Genomic DNA, 16,067 nt, shown 5'->3' on the forward strand with positions numbered 1-16,067 from the left:
ACTAAGTAATTTACTGTTATGATTGTTAACCGGTGGACGCAAGTGACGAGTTGTCATTCATTGTCCAAGAGGATGCCTTTGTCCAGCAATGGTCGTCTTCCTGCTGCTGATGAAGGTGGTGTTAAGGATTTTCTAACTCTTAGTTTGCATTATAGTTGTGATATGAATCGGTTTAAGTATTTCCCATTTGTTACAAATTATTGCATAAAAGTTAGTTAATCCAGAAATGGAGGTTCGCTCGGTATCTCGTCCGCCGGCCACCCACGACACGTCCATTCATCTCCCGCGCGCATTTATACATTACTCACGGCTCAAGTATCCGATTATATAACACGCAAAATTTCAATTACAACTTGTAATTAGTTTTTCGAGAGTTTTTCTTTCGGGAAGAGGGAGTGGGGTGGAGGCGGCGTGAGCGAGAGGTCATCGCTGCATCCTGTTCCCACCTGCAGCTGCGGCGCGCTCTGAATAATGTCCATGCCACTTATTTGATTATTTTTATGCAATCTGCGCAGGAAAATGAAGGATTTATTTACTGCATGTCGGCTGGTGTTAATTAATTTTACGAAGTACAAACCGTTTTGCACTTACCTATGTGGCTTGCGGTTCATAGTCATATTTATCGTGTTTGTTTTGCCTCAAAAACAAGTTCTTATTTATTTTACAAACAAAGAATCGCATGCGAAGTATTTCGTGCCATTACCTATATGCAATTGTCATTATTATGATCGAGCAAAGAACGCCGATAAAAATACATGTGAAATCCCCCTGTGGTCTTATTTTTACTACGAACTGGAACAGTTATGGCACATCGGACATAAAACTGCAAGTTTCCACCTAGTAGGTAGTACCTACGGTTAAAAGGTATCCCTAACGCTTTACAAAAGACATGGTCAGACAGCGAAGCCTTTATAATAGGGTCCCGTGGGTATTTTTTGGGCGGTCTACCCAAAAAAGGCCAAATTAAATAGATCTGATAATGATCTTCAGCATCTCCATCATCTACCACTACTGAACAGAGGTCCCACAAATTAAGAGAGCTTGGCCTATTGTTCCCATGCGGACCGAATGAGAATTGAGAATTTCATACACACCGTTGAACTGAGACGCAAATAAAATATAATTCCGAGTGTTATTTCGCACAAAAATTCTGAAAAGGTCACAGGTACTGGTCTGGGTTCGAACCTACGACTCTCTACTTCAAAAGCCATTGGTCAAACTAGGCTACGACGACTTAAATGAATATAAGCAGTTCAGTTATATTTAGTCAGTTCATAATTGAATTAAACCGCGTTCTTGTGTCGTACGCAGCGCGGTGTTAGTGTGTGTATCGCGGCAGTGGGGGTACATTGTTCGGATGGCGACCCTTTCTCGTGGATTGGCAGCGTCGCCGCTGCCCGCTAATGCACGGAAGCCGGGCCACGCGAATTAATGGCAAGAATAATGGCGATCCCATTATGGATTGCCGCCAACATACTTTAGCCATGAAAAGAACCGAAAGTTACATTTGCGATACTCTGAATACTGAGCGCTCTCGGACGCCGCCCCGGCCTCGGGGTGGCACACGATTTGCGGTGGAGTCGTGTTTAGACTTTGATTTTGTACAAACATTAATGTGAAAAAGCTCTCAGTCTTTTTGCCCTGAGTCAGTTTAGAAATGCCTAATGGATTTTGGAGTTGCGTGTTGGGTTGTTAAACGGGCTTTTTTCTATCCACTACTTCTTGATGTAGGTACCTTACCTAAGCTAAGCGTAACTACTACCATTAAGATGCCATAACATTAAATAAGGCGAGTATAATAACAATCGTTAGGAAATGTTCCTACTCTTTTTAACATGCTTTTGGGTAATTAACTTGCAATTTTCGATAGTAGGTATGTAGTTTGTAGGGCCAAATATTACACGCCTTAGTTTACTCTACGCTAATGCCCATTAACTTGAAATTGTTTTTAGGGTTCCGTAGCCAAAATGGCAAAAACGGAACCCTTATAGTTTTGCCATGTCTGTCTGTCTGTCTGTTTGTCAGTCCGCGGCTTTGCTCAGGGACTATCAATGCTAGAAAGCTGTAATTTTGCACGAATATATATGTAAACTATGCCGACAAAATGGTACAATAAAAAATATTTTTTCAGAGTACCTCCCATAGACGTAAAGTGGGGGGGGGGATTTTTTTTCACATCCAATCTTGTAGTGTGGGGTATCGTTGGATAGGTCTTTTTAAACCGTCACAGGGTTGCTAAAACGATTTTTCGATTCAGTAAGTGCCAATTTTCATTAAAATCGAACGTCCCCTAAATCTAAACCGGTGGGTGGAAAAATTTGATAAAATTCAGGATGGTACTAAGTATATCAAACTTACAAGGAAAACTATAACGGTTAAGTTTTCTTGAGAATTATTAGTAGTTTAAGAGTAAATAGCAGGCTAAGGCATAAAAAATACCTAAACTTGGAATATTCCGTATAAAATACGAAATCCTTAGAAAAACATTACTTAATTTTTTGGTAATGGCTACGGAACCCTATTTTGGGCGTGTCTGACACGCTCTTGGCCGGTTTTTTACTATCTAGAGGCCTTATATACTTAGGTACTTTATTAAAACTAAGAAGCAGTTTAGAAGATGAAGCCTATATGATGGACAGCGGGCGACTTAATGATAATGTTCCCTGGAATCCATTGGGGTGCCACCCAGAATGTCTTGTATTCAAAATGAAAATTTTAATGAACATTTATTATACTTACTGTATTTTAGACATTTTTTTCCAGCTATAGTATACTGGGCTAACTGACCTAACTTTTGCCCTGGATCGTCTCTACATACAGCATTGTTCTTTTGTCACCGTCTTTCATGTGCAACTTTTAGAACGGAAAAGTCTTTTAAAACTGCTTTCAAGAAAATTAAAGCATTAATGGCCGCTGTGACTAAGAGCGAGCTTCGGCCGCGGTTCAACTGAAAAGCGCAGCGGGAGCGATTGCAATACAATGTGGTGATTACTTTAATGTTAGAATTATCAAATTATTATTATATAGCATAAACAAATTTTAGAGACTCTTTTACTCAAAAAATCTTTTTACTTTAAGATTAGAAGCTAAGGTTAATAAAGTTAATATGCATAATTTTTATTGAAATAAACAGTTTACTTTTATTTATTTTTGGCCTGGAAGTTCGGGTTCCAATTCCATTCGGCATATCCAAATAAATTTTAAATTTTTAATACAATTATATTAAGTATATATTTTTTTATATTTCATTTTGTACATAGTTTGACCTAAAAAATTATACCTACCTACGGAACCCTTGGTACGCGTGTCTGTCTCGCATTTAACCGTTTTTTTCTATCTTTAGCGTACAAATAATTTAAATAATTAAATTGATATTATCTTTCATCAACTAAAATTAGTTCGTTAATTCAATCCTTTAAATTTCATTAGGTATACCTAATCTCATTAAAAATCAGTAGGTAGGTACCTACTAGGTATAGGTACTACCGAAATATGACATTGCTGATCGACTTATATCCGATTAATTTCGTACAGATACTTTGTTCAGCGTACTAAATCAACATTTGACAAGCAAGCATTTGCAAAGTACCCGCATAGTCTCCCGTAGTTTGGGCCACTCCGCGTCGCCGTCGCCGGGGCCTCGTGGCGCGGGCGCCGCCTTACGCGCTCGCGCCCAGCGCCAGCGCCGCTAATTGGCAATTTGTTCGATCCTTAGATCTGATATAATGATGCGAGTTCGTTTATTTAAATGATTCGACGGAAACTTCTTGCGCCTCATCGTACCGGGTTCACTTTTTAAATAAATCAAGGGTTAATGGCCCATTCACGACTGACAACCGAAGGCTGAAAGTATTTGCCGCCGCATTTTACACATATTGTTTTTCAATTTGTTTTAATCTTTCCAAGGCTAATTGCCTTTTAAGGTAAATATCACATCCGAAACGTTGAATATTTATTTTTAATTATAAATATATGTAATTAAATTCGGTGACTTGTTTACATCATGTAAATTGTGTTGACATAAGTTTAAATTTGCGTCTCGCTTGATAGCTTCGTATCGTAGCCAATTATTTTACGTGATCGATCGCGTGTTCAATAAATGTTCAATTAAGTACGGCTGATTCATCACAGCGCCTATCCACGCCTCTACGGCACGGCCATTTGTTTTGTATTTCAGTTTCTGATATTTTTCCTAAAATAGGTACTTGATGAAAATACGGAAAAAACTCTGTAGGTTAGGCACCTAAAATTGTTCGGAAGTAAGTAAACAGTTTAAGTAAATATTTCTTGAATAAGTTAGTACGTAGATACCTATTGAAAGTTTCAAGACTTTGCTTGTGCTTTTCACTTACCTAAGTCGTTGAGTGTGTTGAGTGAACATGTCCTATATTAAGAAAAATACTCACTAAATATGTGTTCTTAGGCATGTCAGTAACAGTGTCAAATAATTCGGCACGGAGCCGACGACCTCGGATCATCGTCGTAACCCCATCGGTCGTCTTAATGACCGACTGCGGCGCGTTTTCGTTAATTAAACGCAAACAAAGACGGCTGCCTTCCACTTCGTTATGATCAAACACATTAGCGGGGATTCGCTACCACTTACCGCTATTTGCCGCCGACGCTGATCTTGCAAGCATTTACTCCTGTCTCTGTGACCCGGATTCGCAATGTTATTTGTGTAATAAATCTTGTCAATTTTAACTTAACTAAATATTTTCAAGCGACACAGGCAGTTAAACTAAAAAATTACAAGCAAATGTGGACATTATCAAAAGACTTGTACCTAATTATGTAAATTGACACTTGTGTAGGTATTTAGCTCACTAGGTATAATGTCTATAATATATGTTTATTTTTCTTTAGTTCAGGTTATGATATTGGATACCATGTCGCCCCAGCTGGTCGGCAGACTGCTTAACGTGTTGAAAGGTGCCGGTCTATAGGTGCATAATCCATTAAAACTTTAATTGCGAGTTAAGAGCATGACAGCGTGAAATCCGATTACGGTGGTCATTAGTTTCCAGTACGCAGACTAATTAATATAACGTTTTGAATAAAGCTCCTCACGGCGCAAGGAGAAAAATCAGAAATTTAATTAAAAAAGTTTAAGTGAGTTTTCACGGGCGAGCGTGCGCGTCGTGTCTCCCAATAACTCAGGCTAATTTCTTTCTTTAATGTAACCAAATTCTTTTGAGGGCACCCATGAACCGTAATTATCCATGTCTACATAATTTCGATAAGTTTTAATTCAATAAATTCGGGGCACGCGCAGTAATTTTAAAGCAATTTAGAAGAAATTAACCTGATGCTCGTTCACTTTCCATTAATTGGGCGAATCTGTGATGCGCGATGTCACTTTGAATGAATCATTTTAAATTCAATTAAATTTGTTTATCATATTTTGTGACTGTAGAATGGATATTTAGGTATAACGTAGTAGGAAAATGGGTGTGTAGAGATAAAGGAAGGCATCTAGTGAACGAATTCGGCAGTCGCTGATAGGTAGGTACCTACCTACTCCAACCGCGTAAACATTTTTGTGAGCTCATTAAAATTACATTACAGCTCTTATTTAAACAGCAAACAACTAAACGATGCTCGTTAATGCGTCTGGCCACAGACATCTTTATTAACATTCCAGCCTTGTCTAAAACATTACAACACAAAAAAAGAAATTAAAGAAGGACTTACCATAATAATTAAAAATGAATCGGTCATTACCGCACATAATGTCAAATAATAATGTCAAAAATATGTATGTCAAGGTCTTAGTGCATATACGAATTTCTGCCTTTACCTACACTAATTTTATAGTTTTAATCAGAAATAATTATTTTGTAGTTACTTTGTATTGTGTTGTATTACTCTTTATTGTACAAAAAACACATAAAATTAACAGATAACAAGAGAAAGAGGTTGTACAAAGGCGGACTTATCCGTTTGACTTGCTTTATTGATACAATCACCTTGTAGACTAAGCGCATACGGCTTCTAAGATTTTAAGTGACTGTTAATGTCAGATGAAGAGATGATCAGAGATTGACAATTGATGATTATTAAGATGAATTTATAGATATTAGTTTTGAAATAATCAGTAGCTATTAGACTCGAATGCCTGGAGTGCCGCAGTAATCAACTCCTGCCAAACAACATTATCGCCACTCGAATTGGCAACGGAGGTGACCAATTTTTGAAAGTAGGAACCTACTATTCGAAAGTGGTAACCATCTGTGTTCAATTAAAATTTATATCTACTAGATAAAATAAAATAGAGCTGTGGTTAACTACTAGGTACTCTTTTTTTACTTCAAATTCAACACAGATTTCTTCTTCTCAAGATTTAGATGGTATGTTATTTAGATTTTGATTCCTCTTAACGCCTGCATTATGTTCTTGAGTAGCTTTGGATTACATAAATCGTCATACATACGATTGATAGTTTAAATCGATATTTGATAATATTAGAGTTAAAGGTGTAGCAGGTAAATACAGTTAACAATAAAACACTTTGACTGAATCTTTAAATAAATATATTTATTTACATAGTAACTGTGAAATGAAGCAATTATTCTGTCGATGTTTACGAAAGTTCGAAACATGTAGTAATCTAGCCAATATTTTCTAACTAATGACAGTTCGATTTTTTTTACATAAATACATCTTTTATCGTAAAAATCTCTGTTACGATATTCCAAATCTTAGAAAATTTCATCTTTTTTCCTAAATAATTATTTATTTCTCGATTTTGCATTATTGAACACAACTTTAGCAACAATGAAAGAACGTGTAATGTATGTAATGCGCGGACAACAGTCACCGAAGCGGCGGGAAGTAAACACAAAGGATGAAAACGTCTTAAACAGGTATTTTTATATTAATACAGTATGTACTTAACTAACCATTGCACCACTTCAGAGTATAATTTATATCACTATTATTCAATCTATAAACAGCTCGTTATCTCTTTATGGATACTCGCTTATTAAATTCTATGAACGGAAACTTGTCTTTGGTAAAATAACATCAATATACCTACTTAACCAAATCAGGGAAAATAAACATAATCAAATTAATTATCGTCAATAAAAGTTCATACCTTGTATGATAACAATATTTAGGTTTACTAAAGTACAAACATTTCCATAACAATGAGATCGATTTTAACAAATAGGTAATACATATCCGATTAATACGTGCCTGGACCTGAATCGTTGTATAATGATGCTGTTACAACTATGATGCTTTAACTAATTATTATTTGACTAATTATGCAATATTGAAGGGCGTTGTGTTTTGCGTTAACTGGTTGACTTTATTAATAGCTATTGTATTAAGTATATAGAAGCGGCATGTGGGCATAGCTAAGCGCAAGAGGTGGCACGATTCGTACAAGCGAGCGGCGGCGCCGCGCGGCCCACGCGGGGCGAGCGCAGCGCTGCTATCTTAACATGTAAACAAGTGCTCAAATCGTATACATAATGGAAATATCGTGTTCTGACAACGCTATCGCGGCTCATCCCGGACATTTTGTAAAGTGGCCACATTTCCATAGCGCCATCTAGACTAATGTAATCTCGCACGACGTTTATAAAATATGCCCGCCGAGACGCCGTGAGAAGTCACACTTGGCCGATATCTTTGTACTTGGTCGCTAATCACAGCAACTATTCTCTGAATTTTAAAATCAATTTTACAAGTTAGCTTTATCGTAAATGACATGAAAATAAAATAATTTATTCTATTTGTCGATTGGTGATGGTTAGTTTATAATGAAGTAGAAGTATCTGATTGTCACGCTAGTAGCTATTTGTGTGCTCTCGAGACTTGCCCGAGCCGCAGCAGGCGATACGGCCCGACGATGACGACGGGACCTTGCTGCAGCGGCCGATGCGTCCCGCCAACACTAGTGGGGTTTCACCTGAACCACCAACAAAATTATAATTAGTATTGATCGTCACTGAAAAGAAATATAAAAGTAATGTATGCAGCGAACACAGTGGAAGGTAAAAGTTACCGAGGCGAGAAGTCGGCGCGGCATCTGCGGTCATCGCGCGGCATCGCAGACGTCGGGGTCGGGCGGGCTGCCGTAGCCCGACGACGCGTCGTCAGCGCCGGCGCAGCCGCCCCCGTCCTTGTCCGCCGCGCCCGCCGCGCATGCGCCGCCTACGTACCCCGCACTAGGAGACTGCCGAACAAACAATTAAGTACAGTTAGTTAGTTATTAGACTTTTGATCATTTCCCATCAAATGACCCGTATGCTCGTCTCATAATAAAAAAAAATAGTAAGGCTTTTGAAACTAAAGACCATCCAGCCTTTACATAATAGGTCCCACCGCCTGCTTAGCACAGTTTTCTTCTTACATAATGACGGGGGCTATCGCTGCAATATCGTTTAATAAATATGCACAAACTCGTATAACAATAGCATAAGAGTGAGATCAAACTCGATAGAACGGTGCTTTGTGTCGCATAGAAACTGCTGTTTGGGGGCAGTAGCACGATGTATTTATGTCGCGTATAAATTTCCTAGCTGTGGTTGTCATCTTGCAATTAGGTGATGATGGTGTTTGAAGCTCTATCTAAGCTGCTGATTGGCGCATAGTGCGACGTCATATGGATCCAGATCTAAACCTAGGTATATAGCCCAATACCATTCAAATTTGAATTATACTATTCACTTGTCAAGTTCTCGATAGCCCGTGAGCGCAATCAAAAAGTCGATTAGAAATGTCGCGCAGCTGAATGGGCTCCCTCCACTCGCGCGACTCATAAAATGAAATAGATTCCCCCACATTCGCATTCCGACAAGCGTTCGTACGAGAAAGATTAATGATCTTATACAAAAGAAACATAATAAAGTGGAGATAGAATCTCCCACTAACAGTGTCCTTGTGGGAGTTATTTACTTCGCCGAGCCGACTTTTTCACGTGCCCTTTATTCGTGATGGGGCCATTTGAAAAACAAACCTTTTCCTTATAAAGAGATGAAAATCGTAAGTGGGTGGGTGCATGCAATTACGAATTTCCATAAGTAAGGGACGTTTCGGACAAATTTAATGCGATGCTTTATAAACTGCAAACAAGCGTGCATAATGGTAGAGTCCGTATTAAATCGATAACGACGAGGGAAGTCGCTCTGTGCTGAGGTAATGACGCTGGTTTGCGGCTATTAAGTTAACCATAATTTAATACGCGGGGCAAGGCTGGCGGGAACAGGTTCGCAGTCCCACAGACAGCATTGGCCCACGTCAGCGTCCGCACGCGACGTGGCCACGTCTCGTGAGAACACGCTGTGCCGACCTGACAATAATTACATACCGGGCCCATGCTAAACTGTAAATAAATAATCTACGCCCTAACAATTATAGAAATAGAGCCGTAAAGAGGGCAATCGATGCCGTTATTCATAGTCGTTCTCGTCCAGACTGGCAATCTAGTTCGGTCTAGACTAAAATATGAATTTATTGTATAAGTAGGAACCTGCAGCCCGCTGACTTGCCGGCGGATGTGCGCGAGCCCGCTGGGGTTGGCGGCCATGCTCGCGAACACCAGCCGCTCCTCGTAGTCGTACTCGCACAGGATTTTGTTATCGCACAGATAGAATCTGTCTCCTACGCAGAACCTGAACAAATTCAAAAATTTATCTAAGTATTATTTCGAGAAATAAAAAAAGAAGACTGCTTCAAAAACATATAATTGTTTCCTATTATCGCGCAAAATGTCTTTACTATTATATTTTGCAAATTTTAACCTATTAGGATGTAATTCTATTGAAACAAAGTGGAGCGGAGACGCTCATACATAATTCGACTAATCAGATCAGAATGTGACGTACATTTCAGATGATATGATTGGTCAATTCTGCACGTCTCTGCTCCGCTTTAAAAGCCACTCTTATTGAGAAACGAGTCCAACTTGACTCGACAGCTAATATAGTCAAGGTAAAATTACTCTAAAGCATTTGACTCTGAATGCTCACCTATGATTGCACTGCTGACAGGCAAAACATTCTAAGTGGTAAACGAAACTCTTGGCTCGCATTACCATTTCGAAGGCGGGAATGACTTTGTTGCACGCTACACAGTTGCCTGTGGCTCCAAATAACCTATAAAAAGAGTAATAATTGGTTATAAACTTTAAAATACGACTTTTACAGATTAAGAGCACTTGCTACGCACGCAACTGTATTTTAAAAGCGATTGGGTTATGGGTCTTGGTAAGGTTAGAAGTGAGGTTACCTAAGATAATCCCTTTTGCACAGCATGAGGTCGGCTTTGTAGTAGAGTTTGGAGCCGACTTCTCCCAGCCGGCAGTCGCAGCAGCCGCATTTGAGGCAGTCCTCGTGCCAGAATCGTTCCATCGCTTTGAGGAGGAACCTTTCTGTGATGACTTTGCCGCACTGCGCGCACAGGCGCGCGCCGCCGGTGTTGCTCGCCACGCTACTGCTAAGAGCATATTTGTTCTCATCTTGTTGACCTGTAACAAAAAGCTCAGGTTAATTGATGCTGAGAAACTTGGACAATAATAAGTTGTATTTAACGGACACATAATCATTTATTTATGTTTTCTTTGAACTTGGCTGTGAAAAATTAATTTACTATTAACAGGCAATTACGGTTCCGATGTATTATGGTTTGGTACGTATTATTGATTGAGTTTTTTATAGTTTCACTTTTATTGAGATCAGGTTTGAGAATAAATTGAGCATGGACAATTAAGTAAATCGCCGGATATCACGCGATCGGAGCCTGCAGCCAATGAAACGTAGAGCGAAATATACAAGTATTATCTGAACAGCAGTTTATTCTTGGCTTGATGTAGCTGAAGTAACTGGAATCTCAGAATCATGTCTAGTAGTGGCGGTCAATAGATTCAATCTCATTGCAGAGCTTTATCAAGTCAACATGAGCGATAAAGCGGTATTGTGTAAAAGTAAAATTGGAATTAATCAATTTTAGAACATGATATCCGTTTTCTAAAACACCCGTTCCCAAAACATCCGTCGTTATTATAACGGTTTCTTTAACATTCGGTTTCCCGATATACATTGCATTTCAAGGTGTTAATTAAATAATTGAAAACCTCAGACAACCCAAAAATATTTTTTCATTTTAAGTACCTACTTAAGTTAAATGAATTTATTTTTGTATATCTTCATCATTTTAAAAGACATTGGTGTTTTGCTAATTCAGTAATTCTACTTAATTTCTAACTCTACACTCATGATTTGTTTTTGTCAGTTGCGCTTTGACGTTTTTACAAGAAAATCAGCTAGCAAACCGGTCAGTATTCCTCGCTAAAATATTTAACCGAATCATTTCATCATTATCGAATAATGACATCCAGATGCTACGAAATGGGCGTTTTGATATACGGATGCTATGAGAAACTGGTATTAGAGCATAAAGTCATTTAAATAACCTGTTATTTTGGAACGGATGTTTTGGGAAATGAATAGGATATTCTGAATCGTAGCCCGCCCATTGCCACTTCACCTTACATATTCTTGGAGCTATTTATGTTGGAGAATTAAGTTCTTCTACGAATTTCAGTACTTTTATTAATGTATAATATCTAGTAAATAAAATCATAAATACTTTATTCTGACATGGATAAACTGGTTACATTGGTAAATACTTTTTGTAAACAATATGAATGGATTTACGGACTATTTGACCGCCGTAAAATAATCTTGAACGAAGGATAACAATTTAATTAAGACTTTCAAGGACCATTTATATTAAAGCTTGCACGTAACGAATTCTCTTTCGTTGCACACAAGAGCGTAATTGTGTGTAATACCCCCCTCATTACGGCGGTAAGCCGGCTGGATTGTTTTCTGCTATGTAATTGCGCCAATTAATTCGAGCAGAAGCGCGCCGCATGACACAGTCGAGCTATTGACGTCAATAATGCGCGCACGCATACCTACTCCCATAAGAAACGTTGCAATTAATACTACATTGTAACTTTTATGCTACAAAACACAATAATACCAACGCTACGCAAAAGCAGCGTAGAATCTAATAATTATTACATTGTACATGAAAAATGCAAAACTGTTTATTGATTGCTTGCATGAGTAAACGTGTAATTAATAGTCCTACGCCTTAGTTAAAAACCTATCGACGTAGTATAATAGCTTTACCTATAAATTTTCCGCAGTGTTTTTCTGTACCATGGGTCTTATAATAAATAAATCAATGTGTCGTCTAAAGTAAACAATCAGTTCCAATTTATCGGCACGGCGTCCACATAATAGTGCGTACGTCAAACCAATCAAGGATCCAATTGAAGGGGTAACTAGGTGGACATAACTCATCTCAATCGATCACGTGCGTATCGGCCGCCCGCCGCGTCCGCCCGAGCCCGATACATCTCGTTTATTGAAGCCGACGTAACGACAATAAAGTTAATTGGACTATATTAATGACGTCTCGTTAATAATAAAATAATAAAGATGACGTACGGCCTCCGGGTGTCGTAATTAGTGCGCTGCGGGGATCGGGGATCCAACGCGGCCGGCCTCCGCGCGTAACGGGACGGCTGCCGCAGCTCCAGGTTTAAAGTTACGCCGGCGAGCTCTAACTAGCTAACGATATAAAATGATTACAATCTCAAATTGCTACAAAGGAGTTTCACAGGCAATCTATGTAAACGCTGCAACAAACAAATTATCTCTGCCCACTTTGACAATTCTCGTCGCAGCTATTATCCAATTATTCATTACCTATCTTGACTTCACATTTAATACCATGCCTTAAACAAATCTGATACGTTGACTGTCCTGTTCAAACTAGACTTGAGTAATTCTAGTTCCTAACGACAAAAACTAGCAAGATACCTGTCGCGATAAAAAACAGAATATATCGATCGGTTCGGTTAATCGTCGCATAAAACCTAATGTGTTTAGGTAAGGGCAAATATGTAAACTTAAGCACTCTCATAATGCGAATTAAGTGTAGTATAATCTAATGTCAGATACGTAGAATTTAGTTTTTATAGGCTATACTTTAGCCTGTGTAGGTTATTAACATGAATTTTGTCTTAATAATAATAACTTCTAGCCGGTTTCAAGGCTTGTTCTTATTATAATATTTTAATGATACGATCAAAGTGTCATTTACAGGATGCTATAGCAATAATCGTTATCGTTGCGAAACAAAACATTCTTTATAAAACGTGTTCAATTTTATCGACGCGAGGTATTGAAAAAAACTGCGGTTTCCCTTAATATTCTTGGAACACATGCAAGACTGACGGTGGTTTTACCTGGTGGAGAAAAACCACTGTTTAGCGAAGAATGCCGGCGACGCGAGGCTTGCGGCGGCGTGTTATGCCCATTTCAGGTGTAATGCTGTAATTATGGCGCGACCGCGCGTTTTTCTAATAGCTGGATCTACATTATAGATCCAGTTACGCCAATTACCATATTTATCAGCTCAAACATATTAACATTTGTATAACAGGACTATTTTTTCTTTGTTTGCGGATAATTTTTACAACGCCTAAAAGCAAACAGTAGTGCGGGCCTAAATTTGTTAATCAAAATACCTATGTAATTGCCGTCGTAGTTTTGTATGGCAGCGGACAAATTGCCGCGGTACCTCAACTACCGACCTACACAGTAAAGCAATAAAAGGTGAGTTAATATGTGGATGGCACATAAATATCCGTCGGTGGGGAAGGCGCTTCGTATTATTTTCGTTTTATTACCGCCGGGCCGAGAATTTGATAGAGACTTGGCCACCGAACTGCCCCGCCAGTATTAATTTCGCCAACACAGCCGACCGGCCGCCGGCGCCAACGTATTAAGGCGCCGAAATGAAAAGAAACCAGGAAATGGATGAAAAGTAATTTATTTTGGCGTGAGAAGAGCGACAATAGCGCGAGCATGGGTGCCACTCTTTACCCGCCCAGATTTGACCGACTTGGAAATACCGATCCTGTTTCTCGTGTATTTACACGTATATCAGGCGGCAGGTGGTAAACCTTGTGCAAGGTCCGCCCGGATTGCTACCACCATCTTGCTCGCTAATCCTGCCGTGAAGCAGCGTGCTTGCACTGTTGTGTTTCGGCGTGGAGTAAGACAGCCGGTGAAATAACTGGCACTTGAGGTATCCCATCTTAGGCCTCTAGGTTGGCAACACATCTGCAATACCCCTGGTTTTACAGGTGTATATGGGCGGTGGTGATCTCTTAACATCAGAAGACCCATTTGCTCGTTTGCCATATATAGAGGCCTAAGATGGGATACCTCAAGTGCCAGTAATTTCACCGGCTGTCTTACTCTCCACGGCGAACACAACAGTGCAAGCACTGAGCTGCTTCACTGCAGGATTAGCGAGCAAGATGGTGGTAGCAATCCGGGCGGACCTTGCACAAGGTCCTACCACCTGCAATGTGTAATTTACTTTGCTATTATTTCGAATCAATTTGGGCTTCGAAATAGCAGGTCCGGTTATGAGTGCGTAGGTACCCTGCGAGCATAATATTATTGCTATTCGGCGGCGCGGGCGGCGACGTGGTCCACTCGCACTAACTCGCGCCATACACCGCGACTACAAATTTTAAATTAATTTCCTAATTTCGCGTAAGAGTATGAATTACATGTTTCTAAGCAAAATAAAATCTATAAAGGTATTCTCACGAGCTCTCAGACTTCTATTAGATTCATCCTACTAACATTATAATGCGTAAGTTTGTGAGTATGTTTGTTACTGGTTCACCCTAAAACGGCTGGACGTTGGCAAACGAATGACAAACAAAAAGACAGGCAGGCAAAAAATCGCTGTTTTCTTATAAGTAACGCGTCGCATATACTTTCATATGCAATTTGTTAAAATCTGTTACTCTGACATTTGCGATTTTATATATTTGTACCTATAGGTAAGGTACCTACTATGCAAAACAATCACACATAAATCAGCAAAATGTAGTCAGCACCTTTAGGTATGCGTACCGGCGAGAAGCCATGCGTGTCTCGCCTGTAGGTAAACATTCCTTGTATTCAATTAAATGTCAGGTTATTGTAATGGGCCCGCATCACGACCGCCCCGCAATCATTCCGTGCAATTTACAATCGTTCATTGTGTATTGCAATTAACTTGGTATCTCGTACTTGTTGTGCTGTCTATGTATATAATTAACGATATATTGCTTTTCTTGTGTACTTATATTTATGTGCATTTAGTTAATTATAAGCGTCGTCGGTTATGTGACCGCTAAGTCACTTCATAAGTCTTCTACAGACCCGTCATAATGGTAATATTGGACACTGAAGATGATACTTATCATATTATATAATTAATTAATAATACTCGTATAATATTGTATAACTGTTTTTTTTTATTATAATTATGATTAATGTTTTATTTTTGTATATGATTATGTTATTGCTATTATGTATTTTTATGTGTATAGAATAAATATTTTTTTACATTAAAATAATAATAATAATAAAGAAATATCATGGGATAATATAATTTACACCAATTGACCTAGTCCCAAACTAAGCAAAGCTTGCACTATGCGGGTAGGCAACGGATAAAACATACTTATATAGAAAAATATATACTTAAATACATAGTAAACACCCAAGACTCGAGAACAAACACTCGTATTATTCATACAAATGTCTTATGTCTGCCCCGACCGGGGATCGAACCCGGAACCTCAAGCTTCGTAGTCAGGTTCTCTAACCAGTGGGCTATCCGGTCGTCTTTGCATGTGTTTACTTTTCATTATTGTATTGTAATATTTTTATTATAATATTTGGTATTGCAATTTTATTTTTGGCTGACATTTAATTATAGTTAGGTTAGTGTTATACCTAAGTACATTATTTTACTTGTGTAGGTACATTTTTTGGTGATGCTTTTGTGAATTTCTTGTAATTACCCAACGATTGCTTATAACGCATTACTCCAAAAAGAAATAAATATATGTCTATCAAATTTATGTGTATGTACGAAACGCCATCATTATATTAATTTTGCCACCCAACCAATTTTGCCATTCATTCAGCTGAGCTTGCCATTGTCATTTGTTTTCAATTACCTTA

The 16,067-nt window shown here is 38.7% G+C and overlaps 1 protein-coding gene across 2 annotated transcripts in view; it reads right to left on the reverse strand.

Annotated features, from left to right (window-relative positions):
• Positions 1–6,516: 6,516 nt before the first annotated feature.
• Positions 6,517–16,067, reverse strand: part of LOC141443336 (LIM domain only protein 3-like) — a 53,923-nt gene continuing 44,372 nt past the window's right edge. For both annotated transcript variants that reach the window (XM_074108585.1, XM_074108578.1), the window contains 5 exons: positions 10,243–10,480; positions 9,984–10,109; positions 9,485–9,626; positions 8,018–8,188; positions 6,517–7,921 (listed from right to left, as the gene is read on the reverse strand). In XM_074108585.1, the coding sequence (XP_073964686.1) occupies positions 8,048–8,188; positions 9,485–9,626; positions 9,984–10,109; positions 10,243–10,480 (647 nt within the window). In that variant the 3' untranslated portion in view covers positions 6,517–7,921; positions 8,018–8,047. The remainder of the gene's footprint in view (positions 7,922–8,017; positions 8,189–9,484; positions 9,627–9,983; positions 10,110–10,242; positions 10,481–16,067) is intronic.

This window comes from Choristoneura fumiferana, chromosome 2 (genome assembly GCF_025370935.1).
Source record: "Choristoneura fumiferana chromosome 2, NRCan_CFum_1, whole genome shotgun sequence".
NCBI lineage: Eukaryota > Metazoa > Arthropoda > Insecta > Lepidoptera > Tortricidae > Choristoneura > Choristoneura fumiferana.